This window comes from Mirounga leonina, unplaced genomic scaffold, assembly GCF_011800145.1.
Source record: "Mirounga leonina isolate KUSES-001 unplaced genomic scaffold, KU_Mleo_1.0 Mir_173, whole genome shotgun sequence".
Classification (NCBI taxonomy): Eukaryota; Metazoa; Chordata; class Mammalia; order Carnivora; family Phocidae; genus Mirounga; species Mirounga leonina.
Window position 1 is genome coordinate 44,447,871 of NW_023270447.1, and position 27,166 is coordinate 44,475,036.

At 38.7% G+C, this 27,166-nt stretch overlaps 1 protein-coding gene across 8 annotated transcripts in view; it reads right to left on the bottom strand.

Moving 5' to 3' along the window:
• Positions 1-27,166, bottom strand: part of PATJ (PATJ crumbs cell polarity complex component) — a 353,127-nt gene that overhangs the window by 225,531 nt on the left and 100,430 nt on the right. For 6 of the 8 annotated variants that reach the window (XM_035018405.1, XM_035018409.1, XM_035018408.1 and 3 more), the window contains exons 19-22: positions 24,724-24,843; positions 22,581-22,976; positions 16,277-16,400; positions 10,515-10,683 (exon numbers count right to left, since the gene is read on the bottom strand). In XM_035018405.1, the coding sequence (XP_034874296.1) occupies positions 10,515-10,683; positions 16,277-16,400; positions 22,581-22,976; positions 24,724-24,843 (809 nt within the window). The remainder of the gene's footprint in view (positions 1-10,514; positions 10,684-16,276; positions 16,401-22,580; positions 22,977-24,723; positions 24,844-27,166) is intronic. The other 2 variants (XM_035018407.1, XM_035018410.1) reach the window with 2 other exon arrangements.

Sequence of the window (27,166 nt, forward strand, 5' to 3'; positions counted from 1 at the left end):
GACAGGATCTCAAGTGGCCTTATAAGGAAAGAAGGAGAGACACCTGGGTGGCTCAGTTGGTTAAGGGTCTGCCTTCAGCTCAGGTCATGATCCCAGGGTCCTGGGATCAAGTCCCACATTGGGCTCCCTGCTCAGCGGGGAGACTGCTTCTCCCTCTGCCTGCCGGTCCCCCTGCTTGTGCTCTCTCGGAACAAAATCACTTGGACACCCTCCAGAGTTATCACACCCTGCTTGCCCAGAGGCCCATTCCTAGAGATCTCTACTTTCAAGGAGCATCTGACCTCTTACTACCAGTCCTCTTGATCATCTGATGCTAGAAGCCAGAGGAGCTCATGTTCCTGGTCACATGGGATTGTAATAATCAGTGTCACCCAAAAAGGAGTTCATACTCCTAATCTGGTGCCCCAATATTTGTGACTCCTGTAGAGGGGACACCTCTACATTGCCTGATTCTTGGGTCCTGTTAGGCTTACACTCATGAGTCCCACTAAGTTGTAACCAATGGACAAAAAATTCTTCAATAGCTACCACCCCTAGAGCATAGCAAGAGGCAACAGATCCAGGAGCTTGGTCTTTCCATGCAGGAGCCTATTAATCATTAGGACTGTAGCCTGAGAGGTAGGGTTCTAATTAAGCATGCACCTTGAGGCTGACTAATCCTTTCCAGAGACCTCGGAGGGCAAGTGCTCTCATCATGCTCACCCTCTGCCACACTCCAGAGTGACATTGACTCTTGGAGGGGAGCTTTCCATGAGTCTGGTGCCCAGTTTTTGCAGCTGACATCCAGGGGACACCCCTTGATTGCCTGGCTCTGGTGGATGAAGGGTCTTGCATTCCTGGATCCCACAGGACTATGGCAATCAGAAGATGATTCTTGGCAGGCTACTACCATCAGGGCAATTCAAAGACAGCAGACTGAGGCACATGCCCCAGTCTTTCTGTAAAAAAAGGTCACTTTGCTTATTCTGGAGCTTCAGCTGAGGGGCAATATTTAGGTGTGGCACACATTCAGCGACCTACAGTGCTGCTCTAAAGGAACTTGGGCTGTGAACACCATCCCGGCATTCTCCTTCTGCTTTGCTCTAGTTCACTGGTATTTCCCCAAAAGGAGCTTATACACTCTTCTGAAATCCCAATTTCTGTGACTGCCACCCAAGGCACACCTCTAGATTGCCTGTCTGGTGGCCAGTGGGGCTTACACATGTGGCCCCTCAAGATTATATATATATTTGCATGCTTTTAAAGCTGCTGCCTGAGGGTCTGGCTTTCAGTCAACCTGAATCTCCCCTTTTGGACACTGACAGGTATTGGCACATCCTCAACTATCAGGAGCTATTAAAAATATAATAGGCTGTTTGGACAAGCACAGAGGTTTGGGAATCAACCAAGAGCTGTAGTAAGGCTGAATGAAAAGTTTCATCTCCTACACAGGGCCACTCCTTCGAGACTGGGAGAGGTGGCTGTTTCATCAACCGTTTAACAACCAACACAGAAAGTCAAGCAACATGAAGAAATAGAGGAGTGTTCCAAATGAAAGAACAAGAAAAAACCTCAGAAGAATACCTTAATGAAATGGAGATAAGCAATTTACCTGATAGAGAGTCCAAAGTCATGGATATAAAGACGATCACTGAACTTGAAAAAAAGAATGGATGAAAACAGTTAAAACTTCAACAAAAACATGGAAAATATAAGAAAATACCAAAGAGAAGTCACAAAGCTGAAGAATGCAAGAACTGAACTGAAAAATACACTAGAGGGGTTCAATAGATGACTAGATGAAACAGAAGGATCGGGCAACTCAAAGACAAAGATCTCACCCAATCAAAGCAGCAAGAGGAAAAACGAATAAAAAAAGTGAAAATAGCTTAAGGGATTTACAAGCCAACATCAAACAAACTGACATTGACTTTTTATAGGGCTCCCAGAAGAAGAGAGAGAGAGAGAAAGAGGTGGAAATCTTATTAGGAAATAATGGCTAAAACTTCCCTAACTTGGGGAATGAAACAGCCATCCAGCTCCAGTAAACCCAGAGAATTCGAAACAAGATGAAGCCAAAGAGATTCACACCACAACACATCATAATTAAAATGCCAAAAGTTAAAGACAGGAAAGAATATTAAAAGCAGCAAGAGAAAGAAACCTTGTTACATATGAGGACCACCCCCCTCATAAGACTACTAGCAGATATTTGAGCACAAACATTACAGGTCACAAGGGAATGGAATGATATATTCAAAGTGCTGAAAGAAAAAACTTCAAACCAAAAATATTCTATCTGGCAAAATTATGATTCAGAATTGAAGGATAAAGAATTTTCCAGACAAGCAAAAGCTAAAGGAGTTCATCAGCACTAAAATGGCCTTACAAGAAAGGTTAGAGGGACTTCTTTAAACTGAAAAGAAAGGTGCTAATTAGTAATGAGAACACATGTGAGAGAAGAAATCTCATTGGAAAAGTAAATATATAGTAAAGGTCGTGGATTATTTAAAACACCAGTGTAAGGGTTAAAAGAAAAAAAACCAGTAATAATAACTATGATTACAATAATTAGTTAAGGGATACACAAGATAAAAAGATGTAGTAAATACAATATCAAAACCAAAACATAGTGGGGGAAGGGCAAAAATGCTGAGCTTTAGAATGGGATCAAATGTAAGGTATTATCAACTTAAAGTCGACTATTATAGATATAAGTTGTTATATCTAAGTCTCATGGTAACCACGAATCAAAAACCAATAGTAAATACATAAAAGTAAGAATATAAGCATACCACTGAAGTCATCAAACCAAAAAGAAAGAAAGAGAAGAACAGAGAAAAGCTCAACTACAAAAACAGATAGAAAACAATTAGCAAAATGGCAATAAACACATATCTGTCAATAATTACTTTAAATGTAAATGGACTAAAATCTATACTCAAAGAAAAGAGTGGCTGAATGTATTAAAAAACAAGACCCATCTACATGCTGCTCTATAGAGACTCACTTCGGATATAAGGGCACACACAGAGTGAAAGGGAAAGGATGGAAAAAGATATTCCATGCAAATGAGAACTAAAAGGAAGCTGGAATAGCCATACTTGTATCAGACAAAATAAACTTTAAAACCAAGAATAATAGACAAAGAAGGGTGTTATACCATGATAAAGGGATCAGTCCAGTAAGAGGATATTTGTAAACATTTATGCCTCAACACAGGAGTACTTAAATATATTAAGCAAATATTAACAGACTTAAAGGGAGAAATATAGAGTGCAATACAATAATAGTAGGGGATTTAATTCCCCACTTACATCAATGGATAGATTATCTAGACAGAAAATCAATAGGGAAACATCAGCCTTAAATGACATGTTAGAACAGATGGATTTAACAGACACATACAGAATATGCCATCCAAAAGCAACAGAATACACATTCTTCAAATGCACATGGAATATTTTCTAAGACAGATCTTATGTTAGGCCACAAAACAAGTCTTAATCAATTTAAGATGACTAAAATTAAACAAAGCATCTTTTCTAACTGCAATGGCATAAAACAAGAAAATAATTACAAGAAAAACACTAGAAAGTTCACAAATACGTGGAGATTAAACAACATGCTACTGAACAACTGATGGGTCAAAGAAGAAATCCAAAGAGAAATAAAAAAAATATCTTGAGATAAGCAAAAATGTAAATAAAACACACCAAACTTCATATGATGCAGCAAACGCAGTTTTAAGTGGGAAACTCATGGCAATAAATGCCTACCTCAAGAAACAAGTCTTGAACAACTTAACTTTACATAGCAAGGAACTAGAAAAACAAACGAAGCCCAAAACTTGTAGAAGGAAGGAAATAACAAAGATTAGAGCAGAAATAAATGAAATAGAGACTAAAATGACAGTAGAGGGGCGCCTGGGTGACTCAGTCAGTTACACGTCTGCCTTCAGCTCAGGTCATAATCCCAGAGTCCTGGGATCGAGCCCCACGTAGGGCTCTCTGCTCAGCGGGGAGCCTGCTTTTCCCCTCTCCCTCTGCCTGCCACTCCCCCGGCTTGTGCGCTCTCTGTCAAATAAATAAATAAATAAACGAACAAACAAACAGTAGAAAGATCAATGAAACCATAAGCTGGTTCTTTGAAATTGACAAACCTTTAACTAGACTTACCAAGAAAAAAAGAGGACTCAAATAAAATCAGAAATGAAAGAGATGTTACAATTGATGCCACAGAAATACAAAGAATTATGAGACTATGAACAATTATATGCCAATAGATAAATTTCTAGAATCATACAATCTTTCAAGACTGAATCATGTAGAAAAAGAAAATCTGAACAGACCAACTACTAGCAAGGAGATTGAATCAGTAATTGAAAACCTCCCAATAAATAAAAGTCCAAAACCAGATGGCTTCACTGGTGAATTCTACCAAACATTCAAAGACAATTTAATACCAATCCTTCTCAAAATCTTCCAAAAAATAGAAGGGGTGAACTCTTCAAAACACATTTTATAAGACTAGCATTACCTTGATACCAAAACCAGACGAAAACACCACAAAAAAAAAAGAAAATTATAGGCTAACAACCCTAATGAACAAAGATGCAAAAATCCTCAACAAAATATTAGCAAACCAAATTCAACAATACATTGAAAGGATCATACACCACAATCCAGTCAGATTGATTCCAGGGATGCAAGTATGGTTCACCATTCACAAATCAATGTGATATACTACATTAACAAAATGAAGGATAAAAATCATATGATCATCTCAATAGATGCAGAAAAAAGCATTTGACAAAATTCAACACCCAGGGGCACGTGGGTGGCTCAGTTGTTAAGTGTCTGCCTTCCACTCAGGTCATGATCCCAGAGTCCTGGGATCAAGCCCCACATCGGGTTCCCTGCTGAGAGGGAAGCCTGCTTCTCCCTCTCCCATTCCCCCTGCTTGTGTTCCCTCTCTCACTGTGTCTCTCTCTGTCAAATAAATAAATAAAATCTTAAAAAAAAAAAAAAAATTCAACATCAACATTCAACATATTTATAATAAAAACCCTAAACAAAGCAGGTATAGAGGAAATGTACTTCCACATAATACAAGCCCATAGCTAAGATCAGACTTAACAGTGAAAAGGTGAAAGCTTTTCCTTTAAGATCAGGAACAAGACAAGGATGTCCACTCTTAACATTTTTCTTCAACATAGTACTGGAAGTCCTAGCCAGAGCAATTCAACCAGAAAAAGAAACTAAAGGCATCCAAACTGGAAAGGAAGAAGTAAAACTCACTATTGGCAGATGGCATATTTCTTATATATAGAAAACTCTAAAGACTCCACCCCAAAATTGTTAGAATAAACAAATTCTGCAAAGTTGTAGTACACAAAATCAACATGCAAAAATCTGTTCTGTTTCTTTATACTGATACAAAGTATCAAAAAAAGAAATTAAGAAAACAATCCCATTTACAATTCGATCAAAAAGAATACCTAAAAATAACCAAGATGAAAGACCTGCATACTGAAAACTACAAGATACTAATGAAAGAAATTGAAGATGACACAAATAAATGGAAAGATATCCCATGCTCATGGATTAGAAAAAATATTATCATAAATATGTCTGTACTATCCTAAATAATATACGGATTCAATGCAACTACTATCAGAATTCCAATGGTATTTTTCACAGAAACAGAACAAACAGTCCTAAAACTTCTATGAAACTACAAAGACCCAGAAGAACTAAAGCAATCTTGAGAAAGAACAAAGCTGGAAGGCAACATGTTTCCAGATTTCAAACTATATTACAAAGCTATAGTAATTAAAATAGTATGGTATTGGCATAAAAAGAGACCATAGATCAATGGAATAGAGAGCCCAGAAATAAACCAAAAGATAGATCATCAATTAATTTACAACAAAGGAGGCAAGAACATACAGTGGTGAAAGGATGATCTCTTTAACAAATGGTGTAAGGAAAATTGGACAGCCACATACAAAAAAAATGAAACTGGACTGCTATCTTACAGCATACACAAAAATTAATTCAAAATGGATTAAAGACTTGAATGTAAGGCCTGAAACCATAAAATTCCTAGAAGAAAACCTAGGTGGTGAACTCCTTGGCATAGGTCTTAGTAATTATTTTTTTTAATCCGACATCAACAATGAAGGCAACAAAAGCAAAAATAAACAAGTGGGACTACAAACTAAAAAGCTTCTTCTGCACAGCAAAGGAAACCATACACAAAATGAAATGGCAACCTACTGAATGGGATAAAATAACTGCAAATCATCTATCTGATAAGGGACTAAAATCCAAAATATATAAAGAATTCATACAACTCAATACCAAAAAACAATCCAATGAAAAAATGGGCAGAAGATCTGAATAGACATTTTTTTCAAAGAAGACATACAGATGACCAACAGGTACATGAAAATACGCTTAACATCATGAATCAGCAGAGAAGTGCAAATCAAAACCATAATGAGGTGGGGCGCCTGGGTGGCTCAGTTGGTAGTGTCTGCCTTTGGCTCAGGTCATGATCCCAAGGTCCTGGGATCAAGCCCCGCATCGGGCTCCTTGCTCCACGGGAAGCCTGCTTCTCCCTCTTCCTCTGCTGCTCCTCCTGCTTGTGCTCTCTCTTTGTCTAATAAATAAATAAAATCTTCAAAAAAAACAAAACAAAACCATAATGAGGTATCACTTCACACTGTTAGAATGGCTATTATCAAAAAAAACAAAACAAAACAAAACAAGACATAACAAGTGTTGGTTGGCAAAGATATGGAGAAAAGGGAACTCCTGTACACTGTTGTTGGAAAGGTAAATTGGAAAAAGTATGGAGGTTCCTCAAAAATTTTAAAATACAACTACTGTATGATTCAGCAATATCACTTCTGGGTATTTACCTAAAAAAAAATGAAAACACTTATGTGAAAGATATATGCACCCCCATGTTCATTGCAGCATTATTTATGGCAGTCAAGATACAGAAACAATTCATTGATAGATAATCATGATGTATATGTATGTGTACACACACACTAGATTATTATACAGCCATAAAAGAATGAAATCTTGCCTTTGAGACTACATGGATGGAACTTGAGGATATTATGGTAAGTGAAATAAATCAGACAGAAAGACAAACACCACATGATCTCTCTTATATGTGGAATCTAAAACAAACAAGAACCAAAAAACCAAGCTCATAGATACAGAGAATACATTGGTAGTTTCAAGAGGCAGGGGGTGAAAGGCAGGAGAAATAAGTAAACTGTTTTTGTTTTGTTTTTAGTTTAAATAAACTGAATAAATATTCTGATCCACAGACACATTATCCATTGCACCACTGGCCCCCTTCAAGTTGAATATTAAAAACAAAACAAAGGGCGCCTGGGTGGCTCAGTTGGTTAAGCGACTGCCTTCGGCTCAGGTCATGATCCTGGAGTCCCGGGATCGAGTCCCGCATCGGGCTCCCTGCTCGGCAGGAAGTCTGCTTCTCCCTCTGACCCTCCTCCCTCTCATGCTCTCTGTCTCTCATTCTCTCTGTCTCAAATAAATAAAATCTTTAAAAAAAAAAAAAAACTAATGATGTAATGTATGGTGATTAACATAACAATAAAAAATTTTAAAAATTTTTAATTTTTAAGAAGTCATAAAATTATATTCCTAAGCCTTCCGGTACTTCCACCTCCAGGCATCTCTCCTAAAGAAACAAACCCGCTGCCTGTTTAAGACTATGTGTTTCCCTGGGAGCTGGTTACATCACTCGCACCAGGATGTAGGACCTGTCAGCACCTCCCCTCTGCACACTGGTCCAGTTCTGCTGAATAAAAAGCCACTGAATTCCTTCAAGTAGTTGAGCCGATCTGAGTCTTTCCTTTCCACTCAGAGAGGAGCTATGCTGAAGTCCAGAGACCAACTGTTTGTGATAATATGAAGTTTCTATCTAAAACTATAGGCAAAGGTCACGAGGTTGCTGAACCGAGAAGTGCTATCATTCTAAGACACTTCATATATCAACATACTTGGACTAAAGTTTTAATAAAAACATGAATGCCAATAAATCCACCCTATCTCTCATCCCTGTTATGCTTGGCCACCAACTCCTTCCTTCCCTGATTCTCTGGTTTCTCCTTGCTTCCGTTCCCAGACTCACCCCCAAGACCCTCCAGCCAAACTACCCATCACACTCCATGGAATCTCCTTGAGTTGTCAAGAAACTACTCCACACCCTGACCTCTTCACCGAATGTTCTCTCAACCTCTTCTGTTCTCTCTACAGCTTCTGGTTCTCTGCCACAGATACCATGCTCAAGGGAGTGATGCTCATTCCCTTGCTCTGGGAAGTTGGAAAAGGGCGGGGGGGGGGGGCGCCAAGATTTTTCTAAACTCCCTTCCACTAAGCCATTACTCTCCTACCGTTGTTTCAAAAGTGAATCCCTACTCAGACACCTCTCCTTTTAATGCCCACATTACTACCACCTCATCCCTGTTTTAAAATAACCTTTACCTAAATGACAAAAAATATAAAAAATAAAATATCTCTTGGGATTCCTGCCCATAAGACACAAAATAGCACTTGTATTTGTACTTTCCTTTTCATTCCTGGCACCTGTCTCTGTGGAGGAGGTAAACTTCCTCCCATCAAACCACCAAAGGCTCATCTTCTAGGTGTGCAATGTCCTTCTCTCCCTTCACCCTCGCCAGGGACCGTGTTTAATCACCATCTTTCTAGCATCGACATATTCATTTGCTGGATCTATCCCAGAAAGACAGAGAGACAGACACACACACACACAGATATACATGTAGTTATATATGTGTAACTCCTTCTCCTTTACCTCATTTATTTAACAGAGGGAGACACAGCGAGAGAGGGAACACAAGCAGGGGGAGTGGGAGAGGGAGAAGCAGGCTTCCCGAGGAGCAGGGAGCCCAATGCAGGGCTCGATCCCAGGACCCTGGGATCACAACCTTAGCCAAAGGCAGACGCTTAACGACTGAGCCACCCAGGTGCCCCCATGACTTTCTCTGGGCTCATCAATTTCCTCCAACGTTTTGTTCATTCATTTGACTCCACTATTTTCTTCCTCATTCATACCTATAACAATGCTGTTTTGCAGGACTATAATTCTGGCCTTATGCTCTTCCTATTTGAGCTTACTCTGGATGACGACTATTCAAATCCAGCAGTTTCACATACACGTGATCTTGCTCCCAATTATGCACATAAGGATAGACCTCAACATTAAACCCCAGAATCACACACCTAATTGATTCCACTTCACTTTGTGGAACCCTCAACATGTCCCAAACCAAATTCATTTTCCCTTCCAACCTGTTCATGCTCCTATAATTTTTTTTTTTAAACTGAAGTATAATATACGATGTTTGATTAGTTTCAGGTGTACAACATAGTGATTTGACAGTTCTATACATAGTGAAAAGCTCACCATGATAAGTGTAGCTACCATCTGTCACCATAAAATTATAATATTATCAACTGTATTCCTTATGCTGCACTTATCCCCATAACTTATTTATAACTTGAAGCATGTGCCTCTTAATCCCCTTCACTTATTCCGCTCATCCCTCTTCCCCCTCCCATCTGGCAACTACCAGTTTGTTCTGTTTATGAGCCAGTTTCTGTTTGTTCATTTGTTCGTGTGGTTTTTTTTTAGATACCACATATAAGTGAAATCATATGGTATTTGTCTTTCACTATCTGACCTATCTCATTTAGCATAATATCCTCTATGTCTGTCTATGCTGTTGAGAATGGCAATATTTCATTCTTTTTTCTCACTGAATAATATTCCGTTGCATATATACCACGTTTTTTATTTTTTTAAGATTTTATTTATTTATTTATTTGAGAGCGAGCGAGTGAGCACAGGAGGAGAGGGAGAAGCAGACTCCTTGCTGAGCAGAGAGCCTGACATGGGGCTTGATCCCAGAACCCTGAGATCATGACCTGAACCAAAGTCAGATGCTTAACTGACTGAGCCACCCAGTACCCCAATACCACACCTTCTTTATCCATTCATCTACCAATGTACACTTAAGTTGCTTCCTTTGCTCCTACAATCATATATGAAAGAATTAATGGTGCCACAATTCATTTATTGTCCCAGTCCAGAAACATAAGTCATCCTCAACTATGTCTTCTCACCCTGACACTTTATCAGTCACCAATTCCAGCAAATTCTCTAACTCTTGAATCCATTCCCTCCTTAATCTGTCTGTATGTCTTGCTTACATTGTTAAACAATTAAACTCTTATTCTCTAAGCAAATATTCTATGTAATCGTTTTCCACACAACTGCAAGAATACAAAATTGTATATATGCTTCAATTTTAAGTATGTGAAATTCTCATAGTAATTGTCTAATATTCAGTTTTATTCATATTTTCTGTATTTTCCAAATGTTCCACCATAATCATGTTTTTTAAATAAGAGCAAAAAGAAAACTACTTTATAATGTGAAAACAAAGATAAATGGTATCATACCAGGCATCAGCGGTATATCTAGATGATGTTCCTATGTATGCCGAGGCCTTGGAAACAACTCGGGTCCTGGGGAGTTGGTATAAGGGCAAATCTTGCTCCATTCTTTGAGCCACAGCAGGGAGTTCAACAAGCAAGCCAGGGCCTTGGATATCATTTGGAATCATCACGCCTAAAGAGCAAATCCAGATAATAGTGAATACAAGATGCTTTTATTCATCCTTCACCTGTTTAATAAATAGTTATGGGCATCTAATAGGGGCAGACCCTTCAAGGTAGAAATCTTATTTATATTAAACTAAATAAGTAAAATGTTTAATATGTCATATGGTGACAAGTAGTATGGTAAAAAAATGAAGCAAGAAAGGGGGATAGGGACTGCTCAGTGGAAGAGTTACAATTTTACATATGGCCTCACGGAAAAGATGACATTTTAGCAATAGAAATATTTTATCAAAAAAACCCCCTTAATGATTTTATTCTCATCTCACTACACATTTTCCCTTATTAACCTAAGCTGTCCCAACTGCAGGCACTCCTACATTTCCCTTATTTAAAAAAAATTCCACAGAATAACAAATAACCAAATAAAAACATTTACATTAAAAAAAATTTTTTTTTTAAGATTTTATTTATTTATTTGACAGAGAGAGACACAGCGAGAGAGGGAACACAAGCAGGGGGAGTGGGAGAGCGAGAAGCAGGCTTTCCGCGGAGCAGGGAGCCCGATGTGGGACTCGATCCCAGGACCCTGGGATCATGACCCGAGCAGAAGGCAGACGCTTAACCATCTGAGCCACCCAGGCGCCCTGATTTTTTTTTTTTTTAAGATTTTATTTATTTGACAGAGACACAGCGAGAAAGGGAACACAAGCAGGGAGAGTGGGAGAGGGAGAAGCAGGCTTCCTGCGGTGCAGGGAGCCCGATGTGGGGCTTGATCCCAGGACCCTGGGATCATGACCTGAGCCGAAGGCAGATGCTTAACGACTGAGCCACCCAGGCGCCCCTAAAAATTTTTTTTTTAATTTTAATTTCAGTATAGTTAACACACAGCGTTACATTAGGTTCTGGTGTATGATATAGTGATTCGACAACTGCATACATCACCCAGTGCTTGTTAAGAAAACACATTTTTAACAGGGCTTTGTTTATGAATTTCAGAATTCATTTACATTTGTTTACCTCATTTGATTTTCATATCAAACTATGAGTTAGAGAGAAAAGATACTAGCAACCATATTTTATAGATGGAGAAACTCAGGTTAAGGCATTTTGCCAACTGGAATGTGCAAATTTACCTGACATGCCATCTGTGACGTTTCCCGATTTACTGAAAAAAAGACTAGGGCAGAGTTGTGCATACAGTCCTAGGACACATAGTTAGGGACCTGTGTCCATATGGCATAGGCCCATTAATCACCCTTAGGATACACCCCAGTAATCGATTAGAAATTCTCAGCCACTCTTTCTTCAGCGTGTTAGACAAATATTACGAATTGTGATCAAATGCCTCCCTTGACTCCATACATTTATAGTATTTTTTGGAGCTCTGGCTTTTTAGAAAATCAGAAATGATTTTTAAGAGATAAATTATCCTAAAATTTTTCCTATAAACACGACCTGAACTCTTTCCGTTTCTTCCTAACGAACAAATCTTCTGCAAACCCACTACTACTGCTTTTTATCTTGTCTAGAAACTTTGGAATCAGGACCTAATCAGTTGGTACTGCAACAGAACCTGCAGAGGGGGTGAAAGTAACTGTAATGCTCAGGTGGTATTATAGGACGTCTCAGGTGCCTGTCCTCCATCCCCGTGTACCGTTCTACTCCTGTCCACAGGGACCGACATTCCTGCAAAGCACTGTACTCCGTATCATCGCCTCCGAGTTCTAGCTTTGCCTATGGCTTCCTCCTTCCCACTGAGAGACGAGGGGTGGGGCCAAACTCTGGCCAGAAGGGCCAAACACCAGTGTTAGGAAGAGGGAACCGGCTCTATTTGCAGAGCGGTTTCCCACCCACCCATGCTGGTAAGAGTGGCCTGTTAAATTAGGGCATTGGGTTTCAGAGGTCGCTGCAGTCCATTTAAAACTTTTCATTACCTGTTCCGCACAAAGGCTGCCCGTGCCCTCTGCCCCACTCCTCCTCCAACGGACCCTTGGTGCGGGGGCTCAGGCACACATTTCTCATCTGTCACGGTGCTTGACACACTCACACTTTACAGAGCTGCTCACCAAGTGCATTGCAGTACCCAGAGCCCATAAAACAAATCGAGTCCTCCAGGGCCTATGCAGGTGTTGGGTAAGGGTCATACAGGCACACAAAGGTTAGAAAAACAAAAAAGTTAAAAAAAAAAAAAAAAGGTTCCTGGACAAATGGAGGTTAATGTTTATAGGAGAGGAATGGGGGAAATTTTCAAAAGGTTTATACTTGGTGAGGTGCAAGAACAGAATGGTCAATAAAATAAAGGCAAGAAGAATCTCAGTAGAGAGGAGGGTGGGTTATTGTATAACCTGGCCACTGCGGGTGGTGTGGGGGCGGGGGAAGGAGGGCTGTTGAATAACCACACATTAAGTAGCATTTCACTTTCTTATTCAACAAATATTTCTTGAGCACCTGCTAAGGTAACACAATCAGATATAAGCCCCTTCTAAAAGCTCAGTTTATAGTAAGAGCTACATGCAAATGAGTAAGTGTGCCTGACTCTTGGGTGCAATGATAGAGACTCATCCAGGGTTCCCTGGAGGTACCATCCAGGCAGGGGCAGTCAAACATCAGGAAACAACTACTTTCTGTCTGAAACCTTCTGAAAACTTGTAACACTAAATGTATTATTGACTTGGAATTTATCTTGTATGCTTCACCTTATTAATTATGCTAATTTATAGGTTTAGTTTCACAGCCCAAGAAGAGTAGAGGCTCTTAGAGGATACAAATTTTTTTTTTTTTTTTTAAGATTTTGTTTATTTATTTGACAGAGAGAGAGACAGCGAGAGAGGGAACACAAGCAGGGGGAGTGGGAGAGGGAGAAGCAGGCTTCCCGCTGAGCAGGGAGCCCGATGCGGGGCTCGATCCCAGGACCCTGGGATCATGACCTGAGCCGAAGGCAGACGCTTAACGACTGAGCCACCCAGGCGCCCCGAGGATACAAAATTTTGGATTAACTACAGGGTCAAGAATAGCCCTTTACACATAAGGTTCTCAAAAATAAGTTTTAAATTAACTGTTCAGAAAAAGAAATTTAATTATTCAGAGATAAATCTAAAATTGTCTGTTACTAATAAAGTAGTCAAAGAGTTACAGATTTGAAAGATGGCTTAGAAAACACTTAGCCCAAGTCTTTCATTTTGAAAGATGGCTTAGAAAACACAGCCCAAATCTGTGTCAACTCTGTATTAGTAATTTCTCAGCCTACCCACGGTTAGCATTAATCCAAATAGTCACGCCCGCTGCACAGCATTCTAGAGGCTTTCAAAATTTTTCCTGAAAGCATGTGGTTATGAATGCTTTTCCAGTGAGGACAAATCTAAGATATACAAGTCTAACTTCATTCCCGAAACTATAATCTCTAAAAAATAAAGTCCCAGGGCCTTGCAAAGTATTAGGTTAAGGCAGTGTAGTGAGCAGATTGGGGACCTCTCTAAAAGATATACCCAACCACAGAACCTATGAATGTGACCTTAGTTGGGGGTGGAGGGGGAGTCTTTGCAGATACAGTTAGTATTGTGAGATGAGACCATCCTGGGTTACCCACGTGGGCCCTAAATCCAGTGACAGATGTCCTCATAAGAGACAAAGAAGAGAAGACACAGGGCAAAGAGAGGACAGCTGTGTGAAGACGGAGGCAGACATCACAGTGATACAACCATGAGCCATAAAAGGCTAGAGCCACCAGAAGCTGGAAAAGGCAAAAAGCAGGTTTTTCCTTCAGGCCTTCGGAGGGAGCACAGCACCTTGATTTAGGACTTCAGGCCTTGAGCAGAGTGAGAGAATGAATTTCTGTTGTTTTAAGCCACCAAGTTTGTGCCAATCTGGTACAGCGGCCCCAAGAAACTTACATAGGTAGCAGAAGTCAGAGGAGGTAACTTTGAAGTCGCTTAGGTAATACAGAAAGCAGAGCTCAAGAGGGACTATTTTCCCTATGTTCTTCCCAACTCTGCTGCTCCTCCCCACCAACACCCATCCCATTTAGCCTGTCTATCCTTTCAATCCTGATGGTATAGCGCAGTGAGGGAGTCTCAACCAGGGGCAATTTCACCCCCCAGGGGACATTTGACAGTGTCTGGGGAAATCTGATTTTGATCATGACTGGGAATTAGAGTACCACTGGCATGAGGGTTAGAAGGCAGGGAAGCTGCTAAACATTCCACCATGCACAGGTCAGCTCTCCACAACAAAGAATTGCCTGGCCCAAAAGAGTAATGACATTGCTATGAAGTATCAATGGCAATCAAACAGACATGACCTATTAATTCAGTTAATTCATTCATTTGTGCCATAAATCTTCTCCAAGTACTTAGTGGGAGGACTATAGAAATGTGGTAAATTTTTTAAAATAGTACCATGGGACAGTTGTGGGGGAAAAAGTCCATTTTCATCCTAGTCACAATTGGTTATCTATGATGAAAAACTGGATAAACTCATCCAATCTTAGATATTCCAAATTAACTATCCATGCTGTGTTTTGACTTACAGGGAATTGACAACTGTAATCATCTCATAGATGACTTCAATCTTTTATGTTTGTTTGTTTTTTTTTGAGAGAGAGTGAGCAAGAAGGGGTGGGGAGGGGCAGAGAGAGAATCTGAAGCAGGCTACACACTCAGAGCAGAGCCCAACGCTGGGCTTGATTTCACAACCCTGAGCCGAAATCAAGAGTTGGACGTTCAACCAACTGAGCCACCCAGGCGCTCCCAGATGACTTCAATCTTTACCACCAAAGATTCCATTCTTTAGATTTTACTCAGCAGAATGCTGAACTCATAGAAACCAATATAAAACCGTCTATAGTGCATTCTGGCCCTACTACGTATTACCATACAACATGAGAACTGCCCAAAGAGAAAGACTTTCCCTTATAAGCAGAGTCGTAACACGTGAAGGACAGCATAAATCTTCAACAATGGCTCTATAAATCCCAGTGCTGTGAAAGAACTTAACTGTCTCACCTAGGGATCTTAATAATAGCCTTTGATATTTCAGTGTTGGATGAAGAAAAATTATTTTTAAAAGTCAAGTTTTCAAAATTATATAAGAATCAATATTGGGGTAGGCAAGGAGAGGCACTATACTTTTAGGATTCTTTAATGGAAACTAAGTTATTAATGCACCAAAATTGACCGTAATATATGGCTATAAAAATGTTTCATAAATGTTTAAAATATGCCTTGCTTTATTAATATTTAACAACCCCATTCAATGAGCTAACAGTATCACTTAACAGCACCAGAGATTTTAATATGTATTAGCAGAGACTTATTTCAGGTTTAGCATGTAAGGTATTAGTTTTAGTTTTAATCCATACTGCTCATAAAAAGCAGAACCAGGCACTGAAAATACAGCCCTCTCAGAAAACAGAATCTGAAAGCCCTCCATTGACATATGAGCTATGTTTATTCTTCCAGATATTCTGAAGCAGATTAATAAACAGACTTAAATTTGCAGCATAATGAATGAAAATACGACAGTAAAGAGTTATCGTATGTAAAAATAAAACTGAGATTGCAAAATAATTTAATTTGTGTTTATGAGAAACAAAGACCACAAACCTAAATCCAGACTGCTTTTTGTTAATGAATTAAGATTTTCCAGATCATCAAATCTGCTTTGTTGACTGCCTCCTTCAGATGAGGGTATGGAGGGTGGGGAACCGATGCCAAAATTTTCTTTCATCTTGAGAGGAAGACAGACAGAAATGCATTAGTACTTTGTGATAAAATGAGGAACATAATATCATTCAAACCAGATAGCGGATAGTGGAAAACTGGCTCTACAAACAGACCATTCTCAGTTAACGGTTTATACTGTGGCAAGCAGTAACAAACGCTGATAACTTTATATCTGCAAGGGTACAGGCTAATAATATCAATTTTTTTTTAAACCGTGGATTTTTTTTAACCAAAAAAAAAATTGTTTTATAAACATTAATGAGTGGATTTAAGTAAATGATCACAAAGGTGTAAGAATAAAGATCTATCCAACCAAGAAAGGTCAATGGCTGATACACACTGACTCATGGATCACGTTGGACCACAACCTCAATAGCTTCACTGATGAGCCCAAAACACCTGGTCGGAGATTTTCATAGCTCTAAGCTCTTGTTTTGCCCTTCCTATCACTTTTATCTGCCTGGCAAATACCAGTAATACAAACCTAAAACCTGCAGATAAGCACAATCAATGATTTTTGCATTTTCTGCTTGTCTTCCTTTGATACATGTCTTCTATGGTTTCTGAAAGTTATAGTCTTCCAGAACAGACAATCTTCACTAACATATTTTATTTGATATTTTTAAAAAGATTTTATTTATTTATTTGAGAGAGGGAGAGATAGTGAGAGAGAGCATGAGCAGGGGGCAGGGAGAGGGAGAGGCAGAGGCTTGATCCCAGGACCCCAGGATCATGAACTGAGCCGAAGGCAGACACTTAACCAACTGATCCACCCAGGCGTCCCTAATATCTTACAAACTTTTATAGGCATAAAATTAAATGATACCGTTAAGGCCACCAGAGGAACATACCTCAATTCATTTAAGATGAATAACACCATTATTCTCTACTGTTGGAAATTTAGGTTGTTCAAAACAAAAAAGGTGAATGACATCTTTTACACGGTCCACTGTTTACATTAACATTATATTGGTCATACTTCAATGTAAGAGAAGGATGTCTCATAAACTGATATACCAAATACTGCTGACTTTTTCCATACAGATGATGAGTATAGCTAAGTACAGAACTCTATCAGATATCTAATGGAGCCTACAGAACATAGAATTCAACTCAAATATTAAGTTGGGATGAGAAAGGAGACATAACAACCTAGCTGCCTAGAATAAAAGAAGAATTCCTTAGAGAAGCGAGTAAGGAGGAGATGGTAAGCACTGAGTACTTAGAAGAAATTTTAGAGCAATTCTGGACTTAAAAAAAATGTTAATGACAATTATGTAACTGAGGAATAAGAGAATTGATAGCTGAATCTGAATTTCAATATAGAGGGTCAGCTCTTTAGAAAAATGAGTTTTTCTAAACAGAGAAGAAAATAAGAATATACAATCAGTCTAAGGTAAATAATCCCCAGGCAAGAGTCAGATCTTTTGAAAAGGGGCAAAAACTTAAGATACTTCTCCAGAGAATATATGAGGATGGCCAATGAGCACATGAAAAGCTGCTCAACTTTTCCTAGTAATTAGAAAAATGCAAATCAAAACCACAATAAGATACTACTTTGCACCTTTTTAAAAAAACAAAAACAGAAAACAGGTATTGGCAGGCATGTATAAAAATGGGAAAATTTGTGCATTACTGGTGGGCATATAAAGTGGTGCAGGTACTGTGGAAAATAGGATGGTGGTTCCCCCCCAAAATTAAACATAGACTTGCATATGATCTAGCAACTTAATTTTGGGGTATATACTCCCCAAAATTTAAAATAATGATTTGACCAGATATTTTATATCAGTGTTCACAGCAGCATTATTCACAGTAGCCAAAGGTAGAAACAATCCAGATGTTCATCAAGTGATGAATGGGTTAAAAGATTGTGCTATATACATACAATGGAATATTATTCAGCCTTATAAAGGGAGAAAATTCCAACATACACTACAATGTGGATGAACCTTGAAGGCATGCTGAATGAAATAAGCCTCACACAACAGGACAAATATTCTATGATTCAACTTAAATGAGGTACCTAAAGTCGTCAAATTCTTAGAGAAAGAAAGTAGGACTGTGGTTGTTTGCCAGGGGATAAGAAAAGGGGAGGATGGATAGTTACTGTTTAATGGGTACAGACTTTCAATCTGGGAAGATGAAAAAAATTCTGGAGATGGATGGTGATAATGGTTGTATAATAATGCAAGAGTATTTAATGCTACTGAACTGTAAGCCTAGAAATGGTTAAAATGGTAAATTTTATGTACAGTAGCCCCTCCTTATCTGAGGGGGATATGTCCCAAGACCCCCAGTGGATGCCTGAAACCAAGCATAGTACCAAACCCCGTATATACTGTTTTTTCCTATATATACATACCTATGATAAAATTTAATTTATAAATTAGGCACAGTAAGAGATTAACAACAATAACTGATAATGAAATAGAACAATTATATTGTAATAAGAGTTATGTAAATGTGGTCTCTTTCTCTCTCAAAATATCTTATTATACTGTGCTCACCCTTCTTTTTATGATGATGATGTGAGATGATAAAATGCCTAAGTGATAAGATGTAGTGAGGTGAATGATGCAGGCATGTGTTAGGCTAGTATTGACCTTCTGAGAATATGTCAGGAGGATCATCTGATTCCAGACCCTGGCTGATCAGGTAACTGAAATTGTGAAAGTGAAACCAGAGATTGGGGGGAGGGGTGGGGGGTGGGGAATGGAAAGGGCTACTGCAATGTGTATTTTACTACAAGTAAAAATAAAGAACCAGATCTATAAATCTTGATGGTTTTATCCTTCAATTAAAATGGAGAGTAGTCGGGCGCCTGGGTGGCTCAGTTGGTTAGGCGACTGCCTTCAGCTCAGGTCATGATCCCAGGGTCCTGGGATCGAGTCCCGCATCAGGCTCCCTGCTCTGCGGGGAGCCTGCTTCTCCCTCTCCCACTCCCCCTGCTTGTGTTCCCTCTCTCGCTGTGTCTCTCTCTGTCAAATAAATAAATAAAATCTTTAAAAAATAATAATAAAAATAAAATGGAGAGTAGAGAAAGGTAAATCTAAGTAGTTGGGTAATATGTGCACTCCATAAATATAGCTATGTCTGTAGCCCAAAATGGATATTATAATGAAGACAGAAGTGATACTGTTACTCTACCCTTCTGGAGGGCACTCTCTAAAGGAGTACTGAGAATTACATATCTTGTAAAGTATTCAAATGTTTTAACAATCTACCCAAAGCTTCTAATATTAGATAATAAATTTTCATCCCATGAGTACCTTTCTGAGAGGAGGGCAAATAAAGATTCAAGCCCATCCTGATCTTATGCGTGTAACTGTTATAGAGAATTAGACCATTCTATCAAAAATATGCCACTTTGGCATAAGGATTACTCGGGGAGGAAGACAAATGTGAAACAGCACATACTGAAAAGCTATCTTCCCCTGACTGTTCATCATCAGAGATGAATCTAGATTTTTTTTCAGCTCAGAGATGGCAGCAAGAGGAACATACATAACAAACCTAACTACAACAACCCTTATCTTCCATCAATTTCCCCCTTATATTTACCTTCCTACAGCTCTGACCCTAAAACCTAAACCCTTTTTCCTTTGTCTTGTCACTTCTCAATAAATTTATTGTTCTTTGTTAAGAAGCTATATGAGCCCAAGTATAACCACCCCTTTGAGTTATTCATCACTGACTTTCTACTGCATGAGTGCATGCCACACTTGTTAATAAATTGTTTTTCTTTTGTTAATCTTTCATCAGCTTAATTTCCAAGGCCCCAGCCAGAGAACCAATGAGAGTAGAGGAAAAATTTTTCCTACCTTACACTGCCATCATTGTGGAGTTCAGGAAAAGAATGCCCAAAACAATAAGATTTAATTATTTAAAGAAAATAAAATATTGTGCACACAAGACACATTAGGGCTGAAATTATTTTTTTAAAGAGAGAGTGTGCAAGTTGGAGGGGAGGGGAGGGGAGGAGCAGAGGGAGAGAGAAAGAATCCCAAGTGGGCTCCTGACACAGAGCCCCATGTGGGGCTCGATCTCACAACTCTGAGATCATGACCTGAGCCAAAACCAAGAGTTGGACATTTAATCGACTAAGCCACCCAGGCACCCCTGGGGCGGCAACAAGTTTAATCAATGCCATTTTAGGGAGCTTATAGGTCACCTCACAGAATCAGAAATAGAAAATAAAAAGAAGGAAGCTAGGAAATTTAACACAGATTTAGTAATTAGGATGCATGTCTTTCAAATTGTGAGCACTGAATGTTGTCATAAACAAGCTTTTTAAATAGCAGTTTAACAAACAACAGAGTAAGTGGTTATATTGTGAAGATAATCATTATGCGCTTACAAAAGGAATTCTTTTAAAGCCTATTGTTATGCAAATGAGTACTTGAAATCAGGATAAAATTCTGACTGATAGCATGGATTCAAAAATCACTGTATCCCAAACAACCTATATGAAAATTAAGATGATATATTTGGAAAACTGTATTAAATGACAGAAAGGTGATTCTAGTGATAATGTATTTATGGACATAAATACGCATTGAAAGACTCTGAATAAAATTATGTCATTAAATGTGAGAATAGGCAAAAAATTTAACATTTGGCAGTTTTTAAAATATGAATGTTTATAAAATACTGTGAATGTAACTGCGACTATTTAGTCTAGAACCCTGAAAGTTTATAAACTAAAATGGGCCTCTATTTCAGGTTGCCTTATATTTAGGTAAATAGAAAATTTTCTTTTTATAGAAGAAAGCCACAACAAAGAGTATTTATGAATATTCACTAATCTGTGATTAGAATTTGCTCCATATAACTGAATATTCTGTTTGGGTTAGAGTACTTACAGATACAGGAACGGGACTGGCAAGGAAAGAAAGCACCAATGTCAATGGCAACACACCAGGTGATTCTTTGTCACCTCTGCCCATATCCAGGCATTATTCACATAATCCCAAAACATCTGTTTTCTGGTAGACTTTCCAGAGTCTGCTAATCCTCTTGCATTCTATAAATACAGCTTGTATAGCACCTTGCATAGAAGAAGGACCCAAAGCATTTGCAAAAAAGGGGGAAAAGAAGGATAGGTCTGAGGAAGGAGAGAGCAAAGAAACTAGCCCTATGGGCCTTCTGAGAGAGAGTAAAGAAAAGCACACTCCCCACAGCATTGCAAGACAGTTGCTGATCTCTGTGAGAGGAGTACTGTGCTGTATCTAAACATACTGCTAAGTGGCCATGTAAAAAAATATCCCTAGGAGCGCCTAGATGACTCAGTTGGTTAAGCTTCTGAGTCTTGATTTCAGTTCAGGTCATGATCTCAGGGTCGTGAGATCAAGCTCCATGTGGGGCTCTGCACTGGGCGTGGACCCTGCTTAAGATTCTCTCTCCCTTTTTCCCTCTGTCCCTATACCCCCTCTCTCCCTCTCTTAAAACAAAAAACAAAAAACCTCTATATAATAATTTTCATTTCCCTGGAAGTTGATCTGGGGCATGAAATGAACAAACAAAAACATTAAAAATGTCCCTAATGAAAGATTCCAATTGGTGACCAGTTAACCCTAATTTTATAAAAATAAAGTTTATTGGTGATCTATAGCAAGGACAAATCTATTTAAATATAATGCTTTCCTGCCCAGTTGAAAATAGGCAGTAACACAAATGTAAAGATAATTTTTAAGAGTTCAGTGACCTTCTATTTAGTATCATATATAACAGAGAACAGTGTGGATAAACAAGACATAAACAATGTATCTTGAGTCAATTTTGCCTTGATTTTCCCTGATAAATACAAATACACAATATGAGAAATATAGAGTCGTGTCTCTCTGAGGGAATAAAAAAACCACAAATGGCAAAAGAACTCTTCTTTGAAATGGGTAATCTGGAGAAATACATCATTAAAAAAAAACAAGGCAAAAACCCATTATAAACCACTATAAAAGGCAACCACAGCTATGGACTCTTACTAGTAGTTGTATAATATAGGAGAGATGAGCTTATCCTTACAGCATTACACTATACGGTACATCTTGGAAAAATGATTAATTACAAAAACCGTATTTTCCATTACATTTTGTTCTTTTGAAAGTTACATGACTTAGGCACAGGGGTTGGGAGGGTGGGGGAGAGAAGAGGGGGATGTGGAAGAGCTGTTCTCACCCCTTACCATGTTTCCAGCGCTATAGCTACACTGCTGCGTCTCCTGGGAATACATACTCCTCATGGATCTTGCTTCTTGAAGCTCAGGTGGTTCGTTGTCCTGTAACCACTGAGTGCCAAAGTGAAGTTCCTTCACAGAGGAAACAGGAGCAGCCTCTTGAAGGTGTGATGAGGGATACAAGTCCATGGACGGAAAGTGATCTTGATATAGCTCATATTCTTCATCAACAAGCATCTCTCTTTCTTCCCCCATCTCCTGCAATCTAGGAGTCAGAAATTCATGCATCTCCCAGGCCTCCTTGCTATCGTCTCTCTCTTTCTGTTGGGACTGAAAAGCCTTTCCCAAATCGAGGAACGGCTCATCTACAAGCTCCTCTTTATAATAGGGTTCATCTCTAAATTCCTGTAAATAAAAGTTGCAAAAATAATTTTAACCCCACCTGCCTTGAAGTGGCACTCTACGCATTACCTGGGGAGTTAACCCCTGACATAACCTCAATGACTACATTCCACGCCAAGGCACAGTTACTTGAACAGCTCTCCATTACAAAGGAGAAATAAAAGCTCACTCCCACATAACCCTCAAAGCAAAGAAAGGGACAAACAGTAAGAGGCAGAAATCTGCCCTTGGCAAGGTGAATGACTATTCCAAAAGGGTTGTTATACATTAACCACCTGAAAATTCTCAATCAGAAATAGGAATTTTGTTAACCTGCTGCACTGAACATTTAGCTCATGCATCTCATACAGAAGTAGTACATAAATATAGACACACATCATACTATTACCTAAGAAAGCAAAGATATTTTCAAGCTTATGTAAAACTCCAAAGAAATTATGGCTCTTGAAATTATCAAAAAGCAGTCTCTAAAGATATGGGACGTATGTCTCAACTACTTTGAGTACGACTATTTTATAATATGCCCTGTAACAGAAATATATTTTTTTCAACTGTACTGAAATTACATGGCAAAAAGGAACCAATATAGTATGCTTTTTAATTAACTGATATTTCACTAATTAGAAGTACACACAACTGAAACTAGTCATACATGTGCAGAAACTTTGCTGAGTTCCTAGGTATTGCCTGAGGAATGTATGGATTTGCTGAGCCTCTAACCTAACCCTGGGGATCCTCAACAGTGCTGAGCACAACGAGGCCCAATTCCTCTTGAGAGATCAGTGATATTTCCTACTTGGACACCTATTCATTAGTATTACCAAATGCAAATTCATGAAATGAACCTACTACTTCCCACCTTTAAATTACTATAGTGTATCAAATACTGCAAGCTAGTTAATTTTTTTACAGGTGTGTTTATACGGTATATTTGAAGATGTCATACACTTATGAAATTTTAACAAAGAATGTCTACACTAAGAAAACCCCCACAATGTATAGTACAGAAATAAATATCAGCTCGAGGCACTGTCAATAAATTATGCAAAGAATATCACCAGATGGTTGTTATCAGGTAAAGCAATACCATACTCTACCTGCAAAGAGCAAAATAAGCACAATTCATTTTCAGAATAAAAAAGGAAAAGCTTCAAAATAGCCTTTCTAAAATTAAAGCGTAAAGAAGGGTTTGGCTAAATAACTCTTTTCTTTAGAAAGTATTCAGTAAGAAGTCCTTTGGTATAGCTCTGTTTTCTACAGCATTTTAAATGCATGTCTATTTTTGAACATTGTGTTCTACCCTCAAGATTTTAAGACTGTATCTGTGGTATAAAATAAGGTATGGTTGTGCTTTGAAAATGCCTTAGATCTGGCCTATGTCATTTATGAAGCCACTGAGATACAACAGGGAAAACCGTTCGTTTAAAAAAAAAATAGGGGCGCCTGGGTGGCTCAGTCGTTAAGCGTCTGCCTTCAGCTCAGGTCGTGATCCCGGGGTCCTGGGATCGAGCCCCACATCGGGCTCCCTGCTTGGCGGGAAGCCTGCTTCTCCCTCTCCTCCTGCTTGTGTTCCCTCCCTCACTGTCTCTCTCCGTCAAATAAATAAATAAAATCTTAAAATAAATAAAAGAAAGAGAAGAGGATCATTTTATTTGTATCTCTTTAGCTGAGAGTGGGAACAAGCTTTTGTCTTTATGGAAATGTTAGCTCACAGCAAACCATTCAAATAGGAAATCAATTTACTAAATACCTTGGGTGCTTCAAGTATTAAAGATGAATTTGTATCATGAATTGTTCCTGAAAGTTCAGTCTCGTCTTCATTATTGTTTGAATGTAAAATATAATGACTTTCGTCCTCTTTATCATCTTCCTGAAAACAGAAACAATTTTTATTTTTTTTTTAAAGATCTTATTTATTTGAGAGAGAGAGAGAGAGAGAGGGAGCACGTGAGACAGCAACAGCACAAGTTGGGGGGGAGGGGCAATGGGAGAGGGAGGAGCAGATTCCCCGCTGAGTAGGGAGCCTGTGGGGCTCATTTCCAGGACCCTGGGATCATGACTGTGCCAAAGGCTGATGCTCAACTGACTGAGACACCCAGGCACCCCTGGAAACAATTTTTATTTTGTTTATTCATTTATTTTTTTAGCACAAATGAAATGTTTTTGTCAACCATGAAGCTATCTTTTATTGAGATATAACTGACATATAACATTATACATATTAGGTGTACAACATAATAATTAGATGTATGTATATACCGCAAAATCATAATAAATTTAGTTATATCTAAAACTTTCAAATATACAATATGGTCTCATTAACTAGAGTCATCATGGTGTACATTATATCCCCAGGACTTATTTATCTTATGACTGGAAGTTTGTACCTTTTGATGACCTTGACCCATATTACCCACCTCTCCCCGCCTCTGGCTACCATGGGAAGCACTTTTTTTTTTTTTAAAGATTTTATTTATTTATTTGACAAAGACACAGGGAGAGAGGGAACACAAGCAGGGGAGTGGGAGAGGGAGAAGCAGGCTTCCCGCGGAGCAGGGAGCCCGATGTGGGACTGATTCCAGAACCTGGAGATCATGACCTGAGCTGAAGGCAGACGCTTAACGACTGAGCCACCCAGGCACCCCAGGAAGCACTTTTATAATCAAGAAAATACCTTAGTTTTGAACTCTCTTCAGATTAATTCTCATCTTCCCATTAAGTGCAAGGACACAATAAAATTTATGCAAATTGTTTTATTAGAACAAACTTTTCTTTATTAAAAAGAAAGCCATATTTGAGTCAAAGCTTCTCAAACATTTTTTTCCTTTTTAAGTATTCCTAAAACTACTTGCAAAAGAATGAAACTGGACCATTTTCTTTCATCATACACAAAAATAAACTCAAAATGGATTAAAGACCTAAATGTGAGACCTGAAACCATAAAAATTCTTGAAGAGAGCACAGGCAATAATCTGACATCAGTTGTAGCAACATTTTTCTAGATGTGTTTCCTGAGGCAAGGGAAATAAAACTATCAGGGCTACATCAAAATAAAAAGTTTGTGCACAGCAAAAGAAACAATCAACAAAACTAAAAGCCACCTACAGAACAGGAGAAGATATTTACAAATGACATATCCAGTAGAGGGTTAGTATCCAAAATACATAAAGAATTGATACAACACCCCCCCAAAAAAAATCCAATTAAACAATCCAATAAAAAAATGGGCAGAAGACCACAGATGCCAGCAGACATGAAAAGATGTTCATCATCACTCAACATCAGGGAAATGCAAATCAAAGCTACAATGAGATTATCACCTCACACCTGTCAGAATAGCTAAAATCAAAAGCACAAGAAACAAGTGCTGGTGAGGATGTGCAGAAAAAGGAACCCTTGTACACTGTTGGTGGGAATGCAAACTGGTGCAGCCACTATGAAAAACAGTATGGAGGGTCCCCAAAAAGTTAAAAATAGAAATACCATATGATTAGTAAATTCCACTACTGGGTATTTACTCAAAGAATATGAAAACACTAATTTGAAAAGATATATGCACACTTATGTTTATTGTAACATTATTTACAATAGCCAAATTTGGAAGCAAGCTGCCCAAATGTCCATCAATAGATGAATGGATAAGGAAGATATGTTGTATATATAGACAATGGATATTATTCAGCCATAAAAAAAAACAATGAAATCTTGCCTTTGCAACATGGATGGAGCTAGAGAGTATAATGCTAAGTGTAGTAAGTCAGAGAAAGGCAAATACTATATGATCTCACTCATATGTGGAATTTAAGAAACAAAACAAATAAGCAAAGGAAAAAAAGAGAGACAAACCAAGAAACAGACTTTTTTTTTTTTTTAAGATTTTATTTATTTATTTGACAGAGAGAGAGAGCGTGAGCACAAGCAGGGGGAGTGGCAGGTAGAGGGAGAAGCAGGCTCCCCGCTGAGCATGGAGCTGGATGCAGAACTCGATCCCAGAACCCTGGGATCATGACTGGAGCCAAAGGCAGCTGCTTAATCGACTGAGCCACCCAGGTGCCTGGAAACAGACTCTTAACTATAGAGAACAAATTGATGGTTACCAGGGTGGGAGGGATGGAGGAAATAGGTGAAGGGGATTACCATAATGAAAGATAGATAGATAGATAGATAGATAGATAGATAGATAGATAGATAGA